Raw genomic sequence first — 23,329 nt, 5'->3', positions numbered from 1 at the left:
CTCCTTCTGTAAAGGCGAGAGCAACTGAAGGGGCCTCACAATTCCACAGCATCAGTTCCCTGATCTTCTGCATGGGAAAATACTTAAAGCACCAATATCTCTTTGTCAGTGGTCTGGACCCCAGCCCAGTGTCTTTAACATCTCTTCACACATTTATTTCCTCCCAAAACTCACTCACATCTGAAAAACTTGCCTCATACCTCGCACTTAACTTCCCTCTAGCTCCCTCCTCTTTCATTTTCACCTAACAACCTTAACAGTATATTCATTATTTCCTAATCTCAAATTTGTTCCTGCAAGATCATAATAAATCCCAGCAAGGCTCAACTAGTAAATCTCAACAAGTTATTTGAAAAAAATTTCCCAAAAGAAAGTGTTCAATTTGCAAGCATGTATGCAAACAAAACGTACATGAGATTAAAGTACGCAACGCTCATTTTGGTGACACTAAGCATAACATGGCTTACAAAAAAAAAATAACAAACAAACCACATTAGAAAAAATTTGTTAGTATTCAACTTGACTATCAGCACAAGACTACCACAGTTCCATGTATTTTCAGGCAACAGTGTTTATCAGCTCAGAGGAGCTGGGCATTCCCATAGTGAAGCCAGTAATTTATATTTAATTAAGCTACATCAGGAACATTTCAACTAGATTTGAAAATTTCGTAAGGAAATCTGAAAACATGGAGAACACTGTTTTCTGTTGCACTGCTGCTTTTAGCATAGATTTCTAAAAAAACTTCGACAATAAAGCTGTAGCTCAGATATCACTCAAAAGAATGCATGGATAGAACAATGTAATGCAGATGTTATGCAAGACGTGATACTAACAATACGGTACAGAAGGAGGAATTATTTTGCTCCAAATCATTTTCACGTTGTCATGGTTTCGGCTGGGATGGATTTGACTTTCTTGCTAGCAGCTGGTGCAGCGCTGTGTTTTGGGTTTGGGATGGGAACAGTGTGACAGCGCACTGCTGGTTTGGCTGCTGTTGAGCTCTCACGGCCTTTTCTGCTCCTCAACCCCCGCCAGCGAGGGCTGGGGGGCACAGAAAGTTGGGAGGGGACACAGCCGGGACAGCCGACCCCAACCCATCAAAGGGATGTTCCATGGCATGTGACGTCATGCTCGGTATGTAAAGCCAGGGGAAGAAGGAGGAAGGGCAGACATTCAGAGTGAGGGTGGTTGTCTTTCCAAGTCACCGTTTCGTGTGATGGAGCCCGGCTGTGCTGGGGACCGCTGAGCACCTGCCTGCCGTGGGGAGCGGGGAATGAATTCCTTGTTCTGCTCTGCTGGCACGCGCAGCTTTTGCTCTGCCTGTTAAACTGTCTGTATGTCAACCCACGAGGTTTTTCATGCTTTTGCTCTTCTGATTCTCTCCCACATCCCAGCTCAGGGGGTGGCTGAGCGGCTGCGTGGTTCTGGTTGCCCGTTCGGGTTAAACCACGACACACATACATAGCAAAATGAAATCTTTTAGCAAGTTCTAGGACAGAATTTCTATAGGGACGCAAATCTAGAAAATGAAAAATTAACTAGATGAAGTCAGCCAACTTTTGTACAATGGCTAATGCTTCCGTGGAGTGTAAAGCTTTCCTGAGATTATTTATTTAACTGCGTGTACAACATAGAAGTTACCTTGGGGAGACCAATCTCTGCCATCGCGTTCAGCCACTGGATCACATTATCCGTGTGCCGGAAGTGGAGACCAGTTGCCTGAAATGAAAATAAGCAGGAAAAGGGGGAAGGCAGTAAGGAACAAAATATCACAGCTGCCAAAACCAGCAGAGAGGTTCATTAAGACGGACAGTGAAAACAGTCCTCTTACAAAAAAGAAGTCAGAAGTCTTCTATATGGATTACATTGACTGTTTATGACAAGTTCTTTCACAGAAGCACAAGCTCAGATATAAAGCTGAGAGTCCACCACACCCCCCTTAACCAATGTTCTAGACTGAAGTTGGAGTTTCTCAGGTAATACCAATATAAAGTAACTTTCTGCTTATTTGCTCATAGTACCTCTGCGTGCCAATTTTCCTCTTGTAGATGTCTACCTAAAGCAGTATCTATGGTCAACAGCTCTCACCTTGTATCTAGTCTGTTCCCTATCATAAATTTTCTTCACAGAAACCACTTTAGGGGAGAAGAAGTTTCCAAGTTTGGCCAGGTAGACTCCATTTCTCAATCCTTCTTCCAGCTCTGTTGTGGGAGGCAGCTTCTCATTCAGACAGGCCTCCATCCACCTGTAAGTGCAAGAACAACAAAGTTGGTCACATCAGTGTATTTCCAATTTGTGAACACGACCCCACCCTGTGCTAAACAAGTTTCCGGCTGCTGCTGCTGTCATACCCTAGCATACCGTTTGCTTAGCAGCAGGGCTTGAGAGTGAGCACAGCACTACCACACAATCTGTGTCATTGAAACGCTAGCCAGTAACGCTTCAGACAAAATATTAAAGAGAAGTACAGAGTCCAGTAGCCAGAGTTTCACAAGCAATTAAGATGCCGTCTCACCATCATATTTCTCCTTCAGCCCATGATTTAGCTGGTACTAGTCTAGACACAGTGGCCAATCTATCCTTTTAACTAACTTAAACCTCCCTCTCAACTACAGGCTTATCTCAAGTATTTCTTTACTCTACTGTCATTAAGTATTCGCTAGTTATTTCATGACTTTGTACCACTAACTCAAGGTCCTTTAGCTGATCTCATAGAAAGACCCTACAATGTTGTCACCAATCTCCCTTCCTGACCTATATATTTTCTTCTGCCCTACCACACATTCCAAAAAAAAAGGGAAAAGAACTGGGACAGGCATTACTCTCCTCATAACCACTGCTTTTCCCTTGTCTTATTTCCTTCCATCTCTTTTAATGGTGTCATGGATCCTCAGGACAAAAGCAAAGATTACAACAGCAAATGATTTGAAGCGTCGCTGTTCCCTAAACAGAGGTGCACCTCGATGTCTCTTCGGCACAGAGCTACCAGAGGCCGCATACTGCGAGCTCAGCTCGGCAGCTTCTTCCGAAGAAGACGTGCTCCCTGGCTGTTCTGTTCCCTGGAAAAGGGAGATGCGCAGCCATGGGACACTTCCTAAAGCGTCTCCCTTAGATCACGCCTCACTTGCGGCTAAACTCTACAGCTCTTACAGGAGGTACGAGGCTTTGATCATTAAAGATCACAGAAAAGTGGCTTTCAAGACAACAGTAGCCCAGAATAGCAGTAGCCCATATTATAAAACAGAGCTGCCAGTGTAATATAAGCAAGGTTAATAATTTGGCTCACGGGGATGATGAGTCCACATTACTGGGACTGATCTTAACAGACAGGCAAGTAGAGGATCTTGCTTGAACCCAATGAATGGAATTTTAATGTTCTAAATACTGTTTCAGATGCACACCTAACTGTAAATTATTTAGCTCCATATCAATCCAGGCAAAATACCAGGAAAACACAGTACTGGACGCAAGTGATAGCAGACTAAATGAATAACTGTAGTAAATTAACACAATTCCACAGAAATCAGTCCTGTAAAACACAACTGGGAAAACTATGTGGCTCCGTTGACCAAGTAAAACTGCAGACATTTCACATCTGCAAGGTGCCAGAGGCTTCGTGCCTCGTAATATTCTGATTAAAATCAAGCACTGTACATACATACAAAAATTAGCTCACGTATACTAAGAACTAACAGACATCTCCAAGCAGTGTTTTCATGGGGATTCACTGAATGGTGCTGTTCCTAACAAATTTTGACTTAGATGCATGCTACGCCTATCTCTTTCAGTTTTCCGAGAAGTAAACATGAAAATTGAGGCTGACAAAATTAGAGAATTAGAGGATAACAGCACTATTAGCATAGCTGTAAGCTGCAATTAACAGACGGGTGGTCACAGCTTGAGTGAGAACAGGACTGTTCAAATAACCCTGGCTTCAGGCGTGGTTAAATACGAGGTCGTTGATCTGGCTCACCTACAGGCTGGGGATTGTATCCTAAAAGGCAACTGTGACACTGAAAAACGCCTAACGAGTACAGCGGACGTAACGAATTCAAAGTTTAAAGCTGCAAGACCCGACGTTCTTGTGGGGTGTGTACAAAGGGGAACGGTGAAGTCAGGCGCTGCTACTCTCCCGTATACGACACTGATGAGACTAACCTTGTCACCGCGGTCTGCGTTTTTTCCAAACTGAAGAGCAGGAATAAGACAAGAATGAAGTTTTTGATTAGCTAAGATAATACTCCGCAGTGAGAAGCCTGAACAATGCGGTGCATTGTTTGGCGAAATAAACTCTGAGAAGCAGTTTGATGCTGTGACAGTCCTTCGGTAGCAGACTGAAATCAGAAGACTGAAACTGCAGTCACCGACATCAGCCCGTTCCATCGTTTCTGATAAATGGCACCAAACCTGAAGCAGGAGTGTGTGGACTACACGTGAATCAACTTCTGAACCACCGATTTTCAGCCCAGCATGCAAGGCTCGATGGAAAGAGCTAAAAATTATTTAACCTGCAATATCTGAGAAGACAACAGAATAAATGACTGTTCTTTCTGACCTTAACGAGAAAACAGTATGTAATTTCTTTACAGTAATTTAGAAAATAAATATTATAAATGTAAATTAAATTAAAATTTAATGTGCATTTTGGAGATTTTTTTTGCACAGTTTATTCAATCTCAAACACAACACTGAAGCAGTACACAACAGAGATGAGATGCACTCAAATTCACCACAGTCAGTTTTCCATCTCTCCTGAGAAGGCAGTAAACTGCTTTTCTAATTGTAGAATACAGGTAGTTGTTAGTGAATAAAAAATCTCACAGGCTGCAATATTTTAACAGTCAAAGGAAAGATAACTGACTAGTGCAGATATGCAGTCTTAGACAATCTTCTTAATTGTCTTGCCTGTATTCAGTTTCAACTATCTCTAAGGTTTGCTTTCTTTAACCTACCACAGCTCCTCCACTTTCATGCCTGGTAGCATGAACAGAATACTTGCTAAAACATGTATTTCAGAAAAGTGCGTACATCTTCACTACTCAAACTCAAAGGGACAGCCAGCATGGTCTCACTAAGGGCAAGTCCTGCCTAACCAACCTAGTGGCCTTCTATCATGGGGTGACCACATCAGTGCACAAGGGAAGAGCTATAGATGTCATCTACCTGGACTTCTGTAAGGACTTTGACACAGTCCCCCACATCCTTCTCTCCAAATTGGAGAGAGATGGATTTGATGGGTGGACTGTTCGGTGGATATGGAATTGGCTGGATGGTCGCATCCAAAGTAGCCAATGGCTCAGTGTCCAGATGAAGATTGGTAACAAGTGGCATCCCACAGGGGTCCACCTTGGGACCAGGACTGTTCAATATCTTCATCAATGACATCGATGGTGGGATCAAGTGCACCCTCAGCAAGTTTGCAGATGACACCAAGCTGAGTGGTGCAGTAGACACGCTGAAGGGGAGGGATGCCGTCCAGAGGGACCTGGACAGGCTTGAGAGGTGGGCCCACATGAACCTCATGAGGGTCAACCAGGCCAAGCGCAAGGTCCCGCACCTGGGTCGGGGCAACCCCCGGTATCCATACAGGCTGGGGGATGAAGGGATGGAGAGCAGCCCTGCTGAGAAGGACTTGGGGTTGTTGACTGATGAGAAGCTCAACACGAGCGGGCAATGTGCGCACTCTCAATCCAGAAAGCCACCAGCATCCCGGGCTGCATCCCCAGCAGCGTGGCCAGCAGGACAAGGAGGGGGATTGCTCCCCTCTGCTGTGCTCTGGGGAAACCCCCCTGCGATGCTGCCTCCAGCTCGGGGGGTCCCAACAGCAGAAGGCCACGGAGCTGTTGGAGCGGGGCCAGAGGAAGCCCCGGAGATGCTGCGAGGGCTGGAGCCCCTCTGCTGGGAGAGTTGGGGGGGTTCAGGCTGGAGAAGAGAAGGCTCCGGGGAGACCTCAGAGCCCCTTCCAGTGCCTAAAGGGGCTCCAGGAAAGATGGGGACAAACATTTAGCAGGTCCTGTTGTGATAGTACAAGGGGTAATGGCTTTAAACTAGAAGAGGGCAGACTTAGACTAGATATAAGGAAGGACTTGTTTCCTGCGAGGGTGGTGATGCACCGGCCCAGGTTGCCCAGAGAGGTGGGAGATGCCCCATCCCTGGAAACATTCCAGGCCAGGTTGGACGGTGCTGTGGGCGACCTGATCTAGTTGCAGATGTCCCTGTTCATTGCAGGGGGGGTGGACTAGATGGCCTTTAAAGGTCCCTTCTATCCCAAACCATTCTATGATTCTCTTGTAAGTTCTCATGTCTGAATCTATTACTTTTACATCTCTCTCTGCTTAAAACGTTAGTATACAATGCGGTCTCATAACATGAAGTGGCCATCTGCCTTTTAAGATTAACAAGCGAGTGTTCTTAAAACCAAAGAGGCATAACAACTAGTACTTTATTCTTCGCTCTAATTCTGTATCTGCTTAAAGGTACAATTCAAACACATCTCTTTAGCTCAGCTGCCACTAATCCTCAGATGGCCTTTTCTATTAACACAGGCTAAAATCAGCTGTAGCCAAATCCAAGGCCTACACTCAAGAGCATCTAAAACCTGACTGCAGAGCAAATGCAGCATAAAGTTCTCAAATTTTTAATTTATGTCTCTTGCACTTCTGTTTGGGTTTTTTGTTTGTTTTTTTAAGATCTAACGCCTGATGCTATTTACCTATTAGTGGGTCCTGGAGCGGACAGTTACGCTTACAGCCTCATTGAAAGAACGCTCGTGATCCAATAGAGGTTTTACAAACATCTTTATTCACTGCTGTTTCTGGCAATTCAGATTGTTTTCGGTATCTGCATCCCTCTCCAGATAACACAGAAAAATGTGAAGTAATTTTAAAAGAGAAAACTCACGAACATTCCTCAGCTGCTCATCGTGAAGTGCCTACCATCAGCTACTGTTATGGTCCCCAAATCACAGTTCTACTGACTCTGCCATCTGAATGCAAACAACTACTCAACTTTAAGACCAATCCCCTTTTCCCAGGAAAGCCTTTTCCTCACACTTGGCTTCTCTACGGCCCCAAGTGGCAGAGGTGACACCTTTGAAAAGAAGGTGCCACGAAGCTCTTCAATGAGGTTGCCACAGCAAGTAACCACAGAAACAGGTCACAGCATGGTGGAGACATCAGGAGAGCCTGGAAGAGGAGGGAAAGGGAAACTACACATTTCTCAGGAACTAGTGCTTACAAAAATCAACCACCAGAAACGGTTTATGCTCGTGCTCACAGCCCTCCCACAACAGGGAGTGGCTTTCTGCAGGGAACGGGCAACACACCAGATTCCTCCAGCTTCTGCTGGCTTCTCATTCTCCAGCCATCTCTCTCGCTCCTCATCTTTCCCACCCCTCAGAACTAGAATAATTTCCTAATTAACATCTCACAAAACTCTTACTAAAACGTACAACATGACAACTGTAGCCTCTGCTCTGAATGTCCAGATTACAAAGGCTCTGCGTGCAGAAACTTATCATCACCAAATGAGAAGCTGGTTGGAATGGCTGAGACAAACTCTATACAAAAATGACTGGTCCCTACCATGACTGAAGGAACGTTACTGGAGACGGGACACTGCAACACTACGTGGGGGAGTGCAGAGGGAGAAAAACTCCCCACATCCCCCAAAAGAGGGGATACTCTGCAGAAATCAAGAGGTATACTTTCAGATTCTGGAGAAGCACCTAAAATAGTATTTGGAAAGGTATATAAAAATTGTATTTCCAGGCCTAAAGTCTCACACACTCTTTGTGGGTTCTACTCGCTTTCCTAAAAAGCTGTGCAAAGTCAGAGGACTGATTTATGTGCCCTTTGATAGCACCTGACTAACTGGAAGTGATAGTCTCACCACCTGGTTTATTCACAGAATCACAGAACAGCCCCCAAGTTGGAATGGACCTTAAAAGATCATCTGGTTCAGCCTCCCATGGGAAAAGGAGCCTAGATGAGATTATCTAGCACCCTGTCCAGTCGTGTCTTGAAAGCCTCCAGTGATGGTGACTCTACCACATCCCTGGGGGGGTTGTTACAGTGGTTGATTGTTCTCACTGCAAAAAATTTCTTTCTCGTATCAAGATGAAACCCTTCCCGGTACATCTTGCACCCACTGCCCCTCGTCCTCTCCATGTGGCTCCTTGTGAAGGGAGAGCTTCTGTCCTCTTTTAGCCACCCCTGAAGCACTGGAAACCTGCGCCAAGTCCCCCTGCGCCGAGTCCCCCTGCGCCTTCTCTTCTCCAAGGTGAAAAGACATAACTCCCCCCCCAGTGCTTCCTCATAAGGCAGGTTCTCCAGCAGTTTGATCATCTCTGTGGCCTTCCTTGGAACTCTCTGTTCACATATGAGAAAGTCATCAGTTAGCCACCAAACACCAGATGATGCACAGCCATGTTCTCTCCCATCTTGCCTTTGAGCTCCTTCCCATCTAACTCAGGAAAACAACAGGAAGACGGTTTATGCAAAGCCTGTGAGGTACAGAAAACAAATACAACCCGACGGACACGTTAAGGGAGTAAGGAATTGAGTCAAAGTACAAGTTACGGAAAGCAAACCAGTTCAACAAGTTTTGACAGGCGTTCAGGACTCAATGTGAACAGCTTACAAATTTTATGCAGTAAAGGGATGGGAGTGCAGAAGGCATCAACTCAGGACACACAGAAGTCATAGATGGTGGGGGCTGCAGGTCAAAAGAGTTCCAAATAAGATACAAATCAAAATATCCCATATTAGAGAAGCTCTCTCAAGGCAAAGGATGCTCAGTCCCTCTAGTCCAAGTGAAAACAGTATTAATAACCTCAGAAAGTCTCATGGACCTTACATTTAGTACTTCAGGTACGGTGCACTTAAACAGTAACAGTTTTGGAGTGGAACAAGTGTACATATAGGAAGTTGCTTATTTGAGCCTAGTTTAGCCCAGAAAGCACTAGCTTTCCTGCAAGCCTTTCAATAGTCTCCTATAGTAACAGACTTAGTACCACACTTTCCATTCCAACGTGACATAAATAGAGTTTTGTGACTTAGACTGTTATATTTCCTCAGGTTAATTTTATAAATAGGAATGCAAACACTGTCTTAAAGGGATTAAAAATCAAGCTGATTGCCACAGCTTCTTGAACAGAATGTTCTCAAAGAAGCCTCTACTGCAAATGAAGAATTGTGGATCACAGACAGTTAAACTGGGAGAGCACTGTAAATCCCAAATGAGACACCACTACACTGTGGAGAGCAGCCTGAGCCCAGGAAAAGGGGGGCTTACAACCCAAAGCAGGACGAGGAGCCTGGAAAAGCAACAAGGAGTAGTGTTTTCCAGGAAGAAAAGGTTTCTGGGAACACCTGGCCAACTTCTGTACATGAGCTACAGAAAGAAACTCTCCACACTACTATTTTCCTGGGTTTTGCTACTTTCCTCTCAAAAAAAATTAGTTTATCTTGAACTTTAAGTTCTAGTAAAATGCAGTCAGCAACTGAAAGAGTGACAGAGAAAACATGGTGTAAGTTTAAAAATTCTGGACTGTTATCCAAAAGACACTGTAAAGCAAGTCAAACACTACCATTCAGATCATGCTCTTCCCCTGTCCCACGTGGCTGCATCTCCTGTGCTGCTTCAACCCAACCTGCGCAGAATCTCTGAGGCTGGAAGGGACCTCCTGAGATCTAGTTCAACTCTTCCCCACCTGCACAAGCAACCCTTTTCCCCATTCCTTCCAAGAAAGGCAAGAGCTCTCTGTTATGTCACTTGCATGCCTTAGACAATTACAACCAAAGACTCTGGGGAGGACACAGAGTTACTCAAACCCTGGAAAAGTCCAAATAATACCCTCCCAAGAACCTTATTGGGGCAACAAAAAACCCCATCCACTTTGTTCAACCTAGGAAGACCTAAAACGAAAGTAGAAGGGACATGCAACTGAATCATTTAATGCCTCACCAAAGGACACAGAGGTGGTGAGTTCTGTTTAAGCATCTCCATAAAGTAAGATTAATAGCCCATAATTAGAACATAAGAGCTGTCCCAATGTACTCATGCCTGTTTCAACAGGTTCCTAAGTGGGTGTTAATGTAACTACAAAACTAGGACAATTTACATACAATGACGCTCCGGCTTGGTGCGGCATTGCTTAACCATTTGCTAGGCCAGAGGACAAAGCGGTGTTTTCAGAAAGCAGTACCTTTCACATTTAAAAGCTCACATACTCATATTAAAATTAACACTTGTCATCCTTAAAAGGCAGAAATAAATGCAGAATTTCCAGATCAACAACAGGAAAGCATTTCTCAAGTCTCCCGGGGTGGGCCGGGGGAGGGGACAGGACACAGGGACTTGGCTGGTGGGCAGCAACCTCTACGCCCTTTAGGCATTACAACCTTATGTCATCAATAAGCTCTCCACACAACCTTGAATTCTTTTTTGCTACATTGGCAGTTCCCAATATGCTCCCTACCCCTCACCAGCACAGAAAAGATAATTTTTAACCCAGAATTAATTCTTCAATCACATGTTGTCACATGACTGCATAGGTAACATTGGACTCCAATTTTACTGGAGCCACCTCAATTTATAGTAGTAATTGCACCTTTCTAATCAGTCAGTCCTCCTACACCTGGTGGTCGCTTTCACTGTGTTGGCCTCAAGAGAAACGCTTCAGTACTTCTAGCCATTAAGAACTCTAAGCTAAAGTACGTAACACTAACGCAGAATCACAGAACGGTTAGACTTGGAAGGGACGTTAAAGGTCATCTCGTTCCACCCCCTGCCCTGGCAGGGCCCCCTCCCCCCAGCCCAGGCTGCTCCCAGCCCCGTCCAACCCGGCCCTGAACCCCTCCAGGGATGGGGCAGCCACAGCTCCTCGGGGCACCCTGCGCCAGGGGCTCACCGCCCGCACGGGGACACATTTCTTCCTAATACCTAATCTAAAACTCACCTCTCAATTTAAACTGTCACCTCTCACCATCCTGCTACACTTCCTGATCAGGAGTCCCTCCACAGCTTTCCTGGAGCCCCTTTAGGGACTGGAAGGGGCTCTGAGGTCTCTCCGGAGCCTTCTCTTCTCCAGGCTGAACCCCCCCAACTCTCCCAGCCTGTCCTCCCAGCAGAGGGGCTCCAGCCCTCCCAGCATCTCCGGGGCCTCCTCTGGACTCACTCTAACAGGTCCATACCTTCCTTATGTTAGGGGCTTCAGAGCTGGAGGCAGCACTGCGGGGGGGTCTCCCCAGCGCACAGCAGAGGGGCAGTATCCCCTCCCTTGCCCTGCTGGCCACGCTTCTGGGGATGCAACCCAGGATGCCGGGAGCTTTCTGGGCTGTCAACGCACAGTGCCAGCTTGTGTTGAACTTCTCATCAATCAACAACCCCAGGTCCTTCTCCTCAGGGCTGCTCTCAATCCATTCTCTGCCCAGCCTGGATTTGTGCTTGGAATTGCTCCAACCCACGTGCAGGATTTTGCATTTGGCCTGGTTGAACCTCATGAGGTTTGCATGGGCCCACCTCTCAAGCCTGCCCAGGTCCCTCTGGATGGCATCCCTTTCCTCCAGTGTGTCAGTGACACCACTCAGCTTGGTGCCATCAGCAAAGCTGCTGAGGGTGCACTCAGTCCCACTGTCCATGTCACCAACAAAGATGTTAAACAGCACCACTAAAGGGTAATCAGTACCACTCGTGTCACAGTGTGGTACCAATGCTAAGTGTTAGCTGAAGCTCAGTTGCCCAGAGGATCACGTCACATCACATTCTGCTTATTGCATGCCTCACCAACTTCAGCAGCAGTATTCTAAGTGCTGAGAACTTTAAAACTCATCCCACTGTTGAAGTGACATCCTGTTGACCTCAGAGGGGCTCCTACTTTAGATGTGCTCAGCACCCAGTCAGCCAAGGGATGGCCAACACATTCCCTAAGGAAATAACCACCTTGAATTTAAGCAGATGCAAGGCACTAGGAAGGGCATGGAATTGCGATAAACAAACACCAGGATCCTTTCGCCTAATGCCACACATCAGGCTGGGACTGTACACAAGCTCTCACCAGAGCAGGCCTTCAAGTGATGGTTCAAAGAGCTAATCCTGAAGCATCAAGGCTGAGATCACTGGGGATATTATTACCTCACAAGGAACTACCACAGTTCTTTAAACACAATCATCTACAGAAAGACTGGGAAGTCCATCCCTCAAACTATTACAGTACACCGTGTCTTAAAATAAACCCCTGTAATTCCAAGCTCTACACTGCACCTACAGCACTGCGTTCTCCCAGTTCACTTACCAGAATAAGAGATATTTTTTGCTTATTGCTCTTGAAGGAGAAGCTTTCTGCAAGAGTTTGTTGCTTACATCTCCACACTAGCTAGTAAAAATGACCGATGTTAAACTTCATCCAAACAGTACAGCTAGCGCCACGTAACTAACTGGCTTCGTCGCTGGCTCCCTGCTCTTCTCTCGGGCTGAGATGTGCCAGACAGGCGGCCAAAACCAGCGAGGCAGGCAGGCAGCATACCCCAGCACTTACTACAACTTCACATTTTCCTGCCCACGGAGAATTTTAGGGGTTGGGGGGTGGTGCTCTTCTGGATTTTATCCCCCTCCCCGCCCCCAGTCACACCACATTCCCAAATGCACAACAGAAGTTACAAAACACAGGTGAAAGCATATCAACCAAATGCCAGAAAGGGGCAGGGACAAATACCTTCAGAAAATGTAAGCCTCCCAAATTGCTGTAGGATCATCTGCATCTCCCCTAGGCAACTGCTCCACGCTTACTTCTGTTCACTTTGTATTTTCTGATGGCATCTGCCTGCCCTTGACGGCCATCCAGACTAGTGATGTGGTGTGCAATCTGCTGACAACACCTTCCCGCTACCTCAACCACATCTCATCCAGGAACCCATCACCCAGGAATGACACCGATCACCAGATGACAGCAGCCACCCCTACGCCTGTTCAGGATGTTGGACCAAAGCTCCCGCCCCACACAGCCCAATGCCCCGTCTCTGACAAAGGCCAGCCAGAGAGATGCAAATAAACAGCGCCTTTTATTAAGCTAGGCAATTGATGGTTCAATTAAATATGCCGTATCTATTCATACTTTAACCCAAACTATTGTACATAGCACACATTTAATTGATAAAGCTTTACTTTTCCACAGACGTTTACAAGTGTCACGTGAGTTTATCTAATGTGCAAAAAATGTATTTGGGAATCACAGAACTACTGAAAGAAATTTTGGTGTCACAGCATGTGCTGCTGATGTACAGACATTTGTAATACTTTAAAGGAGTGTCTGGGGAAAGACTGAAAAGGTTTCTCTCTTCTCGTTTCAGTAGTTTGGAGGGCAAGTGAAAGGCAAGATAATAGTTTTGCCCACAAGAAAATAAATGGAAAGTTTGCACCTGATCTACCAAAGCCAAAATGAAAAACAAGCTGCAGCAGCAAAGACCCCAAAACATTCCTATGTTTCAGTTTTTGGCAGCTAAATAGCTAGTTTCACAGTTCCTGGATATCTACATTTTGAAAAACAAGGACCTGTAACATAACATACCCGTCCCTGTGTTGAAAAGGACTTTTATTTTAGTGGAAAGTCGTTTGTTTCAAAGGATTTCTGACATGCAGTATATGATATCATCTTCCTCAAGCAACAGAGGTTGCGATAACATCTTATTCATGCGGCTGCTGTAACAGGAAAATTTGGCAAGAATCTGGCAGATGGTAGAAAAGCTGCAAGGAGAAGAGGGCAGAACTCTCTGTCAAGATGAGTTTCAGTGATCGCAGTATAACCGCCAACCAGAAGCTGGAGCAGTGAACGCTGCTAACCAGCCACTCAACACATACTACAAAAAGGACAAATTACATCACGCAAAGACTTTCAGAATACCAAGCATTCCACTCAGAACAACAAAACCTCAAGAAAGGAAAGCCGTCTCCCTCCCCTAACTGCCCACCAGGTTTGTTCACCCTCAGGGTCAATCTTTGCATAACGTCACCGGCTCTCCCCCACCTCCTTCCGAACCAGCACACAGGATTTCAGACATTACCACCTTCTGCCTGACAAGGCATCCCAAGGAACAAGGCTCACCAAGCGGACCTAGAGACGCCAGCACATTCCAGACAGCAGGTGTCCAAGCTAAAGGAAGGCACCAACAATACTTATTTAGAATTCCACTCTTCAAAGAGCATATTCACATCCATCAGGGGTGGGGGGTGGGGAAGGCAAGCTGGCTTCCGCAGTGGTGCAACAATCCTGGGAAACAAGATTGTCATCAAGAGATACCAGGGTCGAGATCAGCCCCTTAAAGTCTTCCAAAGCAGGCAAGTCTGAAATCACACCTGCAAACACACAGGGCTTTTCTAAATCACGGAGTTTTCAGAGCTGGAAGGGACCTCTAGAGACCATCCAGCCCCACTCCCCTGCCAAAGCAGGAGTGCCCGGAGCACATCCCTCAGGACTGCATCCAGGCGGGTCTTGAAAACCTCCAGAGAAGGGGACTCCCCCCTCCCTGGGCAGCCTGTGCCGGTGCTCTGCCACCCGAACCATAAAGAAGTGTTTCCGTGTATTTGAACGGAACTTCCTATGTTCCAGCTTGTGCCCGTTGCCCCCCGTCCTGTCCCTGGGAACCACTGAAAAGAGCCTGGCTCCATCCTCCTTCAGCCCACCCTTTAGATACTTGTAAGCATTAATAAGGTCTCCCCTCAGCCCTCTCTTCTCCAGGCTAAAGAGTCCCAGCGCTCTCAGCCTTTCCTCATACGGGAGATGCTCCGATCCCTCCATCATCTTAGTTGCCCTTCGCTGGACCCTCTCCAGCAGTTCCCTGTCCCTCTTGAACTGGGGAGCCCCGAACTGGACACAGTATTCCAGTTGTGGCCTCACCAGTGCAGAGCAGAGGGGGAGAATGACCTCCTTCGACCTACTGGCCACACTCTTCCCTATGCAGCCCAGGATTCCGTTGGCCTTTTTGGCAACAAGGGCACATTGCTGGGTCATGGGTAATTTACTGTCTACAATTAGTATCAGTGTCAGGTACCTTTAAAACTATTAAAATTACACCAGTAATTGCCACAAAACAATCAGAATTGTAATTTGAAATATTCCATTGAGCAAGATGTTTCCTAAAGCACATTTCAATTGTCCAGTGGTTTGTAATTAACTTCTCTAGTTCTCTATCAAAAGCAGCATTCTTAATTTCAACTCAAGTAGTTTTGAGAAGTCTAACAAGCTGAAACAGAAATTTAAGTCTTTGTCACCTGCCCCAGGAAAGAATAAGCTCTTGCCTTCACCTTAGACCTAAAGCCAGTGCCTACCGAACCTGTCAGGTGTCGGAGGAGTCGGAAATGCAGTTACACCCGCGAACCAGCAAAGCAGCAAATTACACCAGACCTCAGAGAAGGGGGAAGCCGATGGCATTTGACATAAAAACCAAACCAGGTTTCACTCAATGTCATACTCACAAGCAACAGAAAGCATTTGGTGGTGCCAAAGAAGTCTGTCCAGCAGTCAGGCAACCAGGAGAAGGACGTTCACGCTGCCCACCCAGCAGTGGGACGTCACACCCGGCCCAACAAGCAGCAGAAGGAAGTGCAGGACCTGTTGCCCTGACATGGAGGGTGAGGGACACCGGTTCTCAATTCTCCTCTCATCTCCTGGGCTCTTCCTCCGTTGGCAGCCACGTGCAGATTTTGCAGGCTACAGACAGGCCTTTTCACAGGCTCTTGTAGCTGACAGGGATGACCATCTCTGTCCTGTGCCACCTCTGCGACTTTGCTCACTGTGCTCTGCCTCCAAAGGGCATCTCACGGAACTGAAAGCAACCACGCTGGGGTCTCCGCGACTAGCTGTGCTTACAAGGCTTTCCAACAGCCCTCCCCTGTTGCACGGGTGCCTCCACATCTAGGGGCTTCCATCCACACCCATTCAGCCCTTCTGCTGCAACTCCCTCCAGGTGTGCTGAGGAACACACGCACGGCCGCAGCAGCATCGCAGCGGAGGAAAAAGTGGCCAGAGCGAAAAGGCAGCATGTTTTGGGTTGTTCTTTCTTCCCCACCAGCATCTGCATAAGCCATCCAAAAGAACGTAGGAAGCTATGGCTTAAAGGCTTTTGTACCACTCACTATTGCCAACACCACAGGTACAGCATTTTTTGGACAAAGCACACCATTCACTTTCTTGAAAGAAGAAGGATCTTGTATTCAGCAGATCATTGCCTCTACAGATGAATCTCAAACACTTTTGTTCAGTCACAGTTGCAGACTTGGCACGTACTCTCACAAAGGGCCAGAAGAGAAAACGGGCAGACAGCCCCAGCTCTTCGTCCCGTTCACCGGAGCGAGGGCATTAGACAGCCATGCAAAATACCAAACAAAATCTTCTGTCTAAAACAACTCCTTCTACCAACTCTGAATAAATCAAGGAATTACCCAAGAAGATAGAAGAACTCTCAGAGAGGTAATAACAAAAATAAATTTATCGCATCAGGAGTGTTCTCTTCTAGAGAAGTAGGTGGAAATTTAAATGCGTTTCAGTACAGTTTGTGCAGGAAAAGCCACAGCCTCTCAAACAGAGAGCTAGGAAAACAAGTGCTGCCCACAGCTAAAAGGTCCCAGAACATTCCCATTACCCACAGAGACATTTTCAGTTCAAAGATACCAAAAAGCAAAGGATTAGCAGGTAACACAGGCCAGCTTTTTCCCCAATGATTGATGCACCCTCCCTAGCAACATGCAGCTGAACCGAAGATGGTATTAAAATTCTGGCACTGAAACCCATTTTACCCCCCGGTAAAAGTAAATATGAGGCTGTTCTTTGTCCATTGCAAACACCGCCAGCAACTGGCAAAATTCACCTTAGCAGCTCTTGCTGATGGGGATCCTATCGCATTTGCCTTGTTTGCCAAACAGATTAGTTCTGAAGAGCTTTCAGATGAGTAATAAGCACATAGTCATGAGGGACTAATTATCACATATGTAAAAATCTTTTTCAACCATTCTGTTGCCAAAGCTAATTGCCTTGATCACTTACCTTCCAAGCATTTAAGCCTATTTAGTTTCTAATGGTACAGCACCGCTAAAGTTACCGTAACTCAAAACTAAGTTGCTTTCTCGCAAGTAAGGGTTATAGGAAGCACTCCACAGTACCCAATAGTCAAGAACTGTTATGTGACAACTACTCGCTTTAGTTATTTTGGGATGCTCTCTTCCGGCATTACACACAATATTCCTTCAGAAACCACCGTCCAAACAGCGAGGCCCCGGTCTCCGAATTGAATTCTGTGCAAACAGCTGCTTCTCTCCTCCCGGCCTGTCTTTCGTTACTATTTCCACTGAGTCATAAAAAAAGTATTCAGAGTAAGGCAAAGATGATGGTGCTCCACCACTGTGCTCCTCCCCCCTCTCTCCACCCACTTCTCAGAAAAATATAGTTCTGAACGTGCATTCCGAGACACTTCCAGTCCAGACGGCTGCTCCCTGCCAGCGGCATGAGGCCATCGACGCGACAGTACAGGAACTGTAGGGAAACGTCTCCTCAACTCCAAACAGAAGCCCCAGATGAAGTGGTGAGAGCAGAACAGCGGCTACTTCAACTTACAACTACTGACAGTAAAATATTAGCTATGAATATCCATGGACAACAATCTAACATGGGACCTGCCTCGTATCTCACAGAAGCAGAAAACAACAAGAAAAAAAAACAAAACCACACCCACAGGAAAACAAAACAAAACAAAAAACCAACAACCAACCCAAAAACCAGTATCTGCCCCAATTTACAAGTGGGAATAAAATGGAAATACAAACAAATAAAAAAATAGTCTTGACTAGCCCGGAATAAAAAGAGAAACCCTGTTTATGCTACACGAGAGTAAGTTTACTACATCAATTAGTGACCTTCTGACCCACTCACCTGAGCTAGAGGGGTCACTTTTGGTGGGAATTATACAAGTAATTATCAGTCACAAGCCAGTTCTGTAATTTTAGGACTTGGATTATACATGAAGATATCAGGACTCCTCACGTACAAATATATCTACAAATACATTCATTTATGAATGAGCTTATTTCTTTCTTGACTCTGCAACTGTAAAAATCCAATCATACTGCAATTACTGCAATATTACAAACGGTTTTAAAAAAAAAAAAAAAAAAAAGGGCCTCATTCTAAAGTTAGAAAGTAAAACCAAAACATCTCCAAAAAGGAGTCACACATTTGAAATCAAACATGGGCAAACCAGGCAGACATCATTCCGAAGTCTGAGAGGGCCTCCCATCTATGTCTGACGACCTCTTCAATAAGAGGAACTATTTCTTACGTTCTACATTACAGCCTACTGACTAAACTACTGCAGATGTTTTCTAAACATAACTAATTCCATCTTTAGATCTTTTCCAGCATGCAACGCTGACCAGCAGTTATTAAAGAGGGAACCATTATGATCTGATGGATTAAATATAGACCCAGGCTGACCTGCATAAGGCAAAATAGCTTTCACATATCATAACTACAGAATGTTTCATATCTAGTTTGTGAATAGTTTAAGATCCACTGCATTATCTTCTCTTATTCTGTTATTTGCAAAGTTGCAGTAATTTCCTATGCTTCTGAGGTAATACAATTAATTGCTCATAAATCACTGAAGGACACTAAACTGTAGCTGAGCTGCATATACTGGACATTAGAATATGAGTGCTAATAGAAACATTTCTAAAAGCCAAAAGAAACCCCATCGGGGGGGGGAAGGGGGGGATCGCAATTTATCGCCTTTCTGAAAAATCTATGATTTGCAATGAAGAAGCCTCTTGAGACTAATTCTGTCTAAAAGAGCGACTACCACATTTCCTTCACAAGCAGATTTAAGATGTAGCGTACTATTTTAAATATTTTATCTTCAAACAAGAGCTTCTTCAACAACCGTTATCTATACCTTCACAGACACTGATGAACTGGCTTTACAAAGTCACTCTCAAAATAAGCTTTACGGACCTTCCCCGTTCACACTAACTCTGTAGAGGACACCGCTCTGGACAGATTGAACACACCTCATTCTTCCCCTTTAGGAAGTTCCACCTAAACAATAAGGAGGAACTTCTTACTCCTGTGCGGGCAGCAGAGCACTGGCACAGCTGCCCAGAGAGGGGGGGAGTCTCCCCCTCTGGAGCCATTCCAAACCCGCCTGGAGGTGTCCTGTGCCACTGCTGGAGGTGCCCCTGCTCTGGCGGGGGGTGGGATGGGGGAGCTCCAGAGGGCATTGCCAAGCTCTGCCAGCCTGTGGCTCTGTGATTCATTCTTCTGGGCACCCTGCACCTCTGAAGATAAAGAAACCTGTTCAAGCAGATCTCTGATGACTACACCAAATTCCAAGAGACAATGATACCCGTCCAAACACTTTCAAACTAAAAGTGGGAAACCCAAAAAGATGAAGGCCAAATTTAAACATTAGATTTCTTCTAGGAAACAAAATTTAACTGGGTCACCTGGCAAACAATTTAGGTTTATTTTTTGCTTAAACACACAGACAAGTGATCCAAGTGAAAAAAAAATTGCTCCCCACTTTAAAGAGAGAAAACATGTGTGAGGGAGAGGGAAAAGTAATTCTTACAGAAAAGCAATTGATGGGCAAGACCCCTTCAGACTTTACCACACAGGCACAAAATATTAATTTCTCTCGATGGTACCATCAGTTTACTCTAAGCCGTCTTCCAGTCTGTCAGAAAGGGGATCACCACAAGATCACAGACAGTACACTTCAGTCCCGAACAGATTAAATCCGCAATGAAGAGCAAGCAGCATCCTCTTCTTGCTCAATAGGAAATACCTTCTACAAGAAACCCCGAAAAGGAGAAGACACCCACACGGTCAGATTCCATGCCGATGCATACTAGAAGAAACACTGCTTGGGCACGATGGAAGTTTCACAGTTATTGGAAGCCACATAATCTGGGCACCAAAACACTTACCCCATGCTAGGGAACAACCCAGGATGAAAATATTCCGACTATCCCAGGGGAAAGCACGGTGCCATCACCCAGCAACCCAGATAAGGACACAACAGCGCACAGCATTCTAGTTCCCAACTTGGAGAACCAAAATTATTCCACAGTGAACGACAAAGCTTGAACAAACCTTTGCCAAATCGGCAAGTGCTAATTTCACCATGACAATGCCACAATACCCCAACTAGTAACCCACGTAGGAAAAAAGGCTATCACACAACACAGACGAAGAATACTATAGCGGACCGGCCTGACTTCTAGATAAGGACCACAAAAAGAATGTCTCTCTGGTTGCTTCTATGCCAGGTAAGTATACCCTTACCCTTCTGCAAGCACAAGCTGTCATGTCTCAATGGAACAGAGTACTACTTACAGTTTTATCTGCACCGCCACAGCTTTTCTGCATAGACTACTGTGATTTGGAGACAGAAAAAAAAAAAACAAACAAACAAACACCAACAACCAAGCAACAAACACAAAACTTGAGTACTAAACAACACATTCATAAAGCCATTTTTATTCAGGAAAGAGGCACCTAGTTCAGGCATAGTACAGGAATCCCTCTATTCACAATCTCCATTTTAGTTCCAGTTTTCATTTCCACATCTTTCATGACCTCAAGCAACTTAGTCGCTCGCTCTGCCTCCTTTTCTCCAACCAGCACGAATAATGCCTGTTTCACAAGACCGTTGTTGCACATTAGTAGTCAAAAATTGCTAAATAACAATAAAACAACAGTGACAGCTCAAGAAAACACAAAACAGGCTGGAATGCCATTAAGTAAGTAGAAGTTGTTGACACTTCTCTGATAATGCCTCTGATGTACGCTCCTTAGCGGAAACGTACTCCAAACAGCTTCATGAAATACTCAAAGCTACTGCACACGTGCTGTTGCATCGGACAGCTCAGAAGTCCAGACTTTTCTGGATTTTTCATTTCAGTATGAAATTCGGTGCTAGCCAATTTTCATCTTACCTTCTTCTTTTAACATTTAGGAAAAAAACAAACAAGCCACCAAACCACCAAGCTTCTGCTTCTGGATTCCACGTTTGTTTTTTTGGTTAAAGGGATAGCAACCCTCTGACAATGCTGATGCAACGCAAATCAGCATGATACTATTCACCTCATTTTAGGGGCCTCTATGTTACAGAAAAAATTAATATAAACAACAGTGTCTGAATGCGATATTACAATCTGATTGTTGGGGGAGGAATGGAGCGCCAAGAACTGTTCTTCAGCTGCCTCCCACCCTGCCTCAGCCACCATCAACTTTACAACGGTCACCTTTTCAGCTCCTGAGCGCGTGACACAGGGTGCACCAGACACCTTCCTCTGCTGTTAGGTCCTCCTCTTCTCCAACCTGAAAATCTCTCACTGTGAACAAAGACTACAAACCAGTAGCTCTGAGGCACTGCGATCAATGGCACAAGCAAAACGCTATGGTACGTAATTCACACACGATGGCTGTTACACTACTGGCAAAGTCGCCACATACAGAAAGTCTCAGACCAAGGACATTAATTTCAAATATAATGATCTCTTACAGTTCTGGTTTAGCTGTTGTGGTTAAATAAACTCCTTTCCAACAATGCAGCCAAGAGCCCTCTTTTAGGCTGTACTAGTAGTAATAAGAAATGCAAAGGGCAATTACAAAAATACTGCTCAGTGAGGGAAATAAAATTCTTGGGAGTAGACCATGAACTCAAGCCTTTCTGCTCTCACCAGCGTATCTGAATTATTAAATGAAGGAGTCTGCTCCCCTCCTTCTGGTCATTTAATCTTTAACTCTTATGCAAAGCGGTATGGCTTCAGTGGCCAGAGTCAGGAACTCCCACTCAGGAGTGCACAAAGAGTCTGTGGGCCACTACGCAAACATGGGTTGAGGGCTGGAAAAGGGGTGTGCGAAGCTCTCCAGGCAGACCCTCCACTTAATGAATCAGTGCTCTGACAGCCATGGTGGACACGAGGAAGGCTCCAACACCACTACTTGCATTTTTGAGCAACACAGCTGTGGCTTCATTCCTGACAAAACATACTGGAAACCACCAGGCATCATCTGAAACATCTGAAGGCTCATCCTGAGACAAAACAGTGAAAACACCTTGTTTCTGACAAGGCATGGCAAAATCAAATGCCTCATCAATACCAAGGCAATACTCAGAAGCAGAGATAAGACGGCCAAGAAACTTTAGAGTCAAAGATGATTTATCTAAAGAGTAAATCCACATGATTAAGCAAGAGCTTAATGACAGTGACAGCTTAATTAAAGTTCTTGCTGTGTTAGGTATTTTTGTGTTTGTTTGGATTTTTTGGTTTTTTTTTATTTGTTTGGGTTTTGTTTGTTTGTTTTTTCAAATTTGGACACAGAATCAAGCAGAGAACAAGCACCTCGGAAAGCATTTACTCTGAGGCCAATGATGGAAAGAGTCCACAAGTGATTGATCTGCAGCTCCTTCTCGCATGGACAGGGATTACAGCGCAACTCACCCCTCCCTGTCATCCAGCATTTGATCCTAAAGATTTTGGATTCCAAGAGAAAGAGTTATTTTGACATATAGTCAGATCTTTCTCACTACTCATCTAAATCCGTAAGTACAGAACATTATTATCTGCTAGTAACTAAGCGGCCTCTGTGAATCCATAGTACTGACAATTGTTATGAAGTACCTAAAAGACTATAGCATAAACTGAGTGCTCTTTGCCTCTTCAAAAATACACTCTACATTCTCGTAAGGCAGCATAAACTATTAAAATCCTGGAACAAAGTCCTTCTTTACACTCTACCAGCAGTGAACTTGTACAAAGTCAGCATTTCCTCCCTAATAAAATCACTACAGTGGTACGTAGAATCATGGAATCAATAGTTTGGGCTGGAAGGGACCTTTAAAGGCCATCTAGTCCAACCCCCTGCCATGAGCAGGGACATCTTCAACCAGACCAGGTCGCTCACAACCCCAGGGATGTTTCCAGGGATGGGGCATCCACCACCTCTCTGGGCAACCCAGGTCAGGGCTTCACCACTCTCACTGTAGAAAACTTCTTCCTTATATCTAGTCTAAATCCACCTGAAGCAGGACTGCTGCCTGGAAGAACAACCGTCCAGTGAGGAAAATAAACTGAGTGACAAAAGCAAAAGAAACTGATACACACCTAAGCCCTCAGCTTTCAAACACAGGTCACTGATAAAAGGACGAGATGAGAAACAACAGATTTATCCAAAATTCATCACCTAGTCAGTGGAAGAGAAAGCTTTCTTAATCTGTATCATCTTTTGAAGGACAAAGGCAGACTGAAGTATTCAGTGAGCCAGGACAGAACA

The 23,329-nt window shown here is 45.2% G+C and overlaps 1 protein-coding gene across 1 annotated transcript in view; it reads right to left on the bottom strand.

Moving 5' to 3' along the window:
• Positions 1-23,329, bottom strand: part of IQGAP1 (IQ motif containing GTPase activating protein 1) — a 75,119-nt gene that overhangs the window by 48,619 nt on the left and 3,171 nt on the right. The window contains exons 3-4 of the mRNA XM_082488598.1: positions 2,092-2,248; positions 1,645-1,722 (exon numbers count right to left, since the gene is read on the bottom strand). Coding sequence (XP_082344724.1) covers positions 1,645-1,722; positions 2,092-2,248 — 235 coding nt within the window. The remainder of the gene's footprint in view (positions 1-1,644; positions 1,723-2,091; positions 2,249-23,329) is intronic.

Source organism: Vanellus vanellus (assembly GCF_965231255.1).
Source record: "Vanellus vanellus genome assembly, chromosome: 11".
Lineage (NCBI taxonomy): Eukaryota > Metazoa > Chordata > Aves > Charadriiformes > Charadriidae > Vanellus > Vanellus vanellus.
The sequence above is the reverse complement of the archived record's forward strand: the minus strand, read 5'-3'. Positions and strand labels throughout refer to the sequence as shown.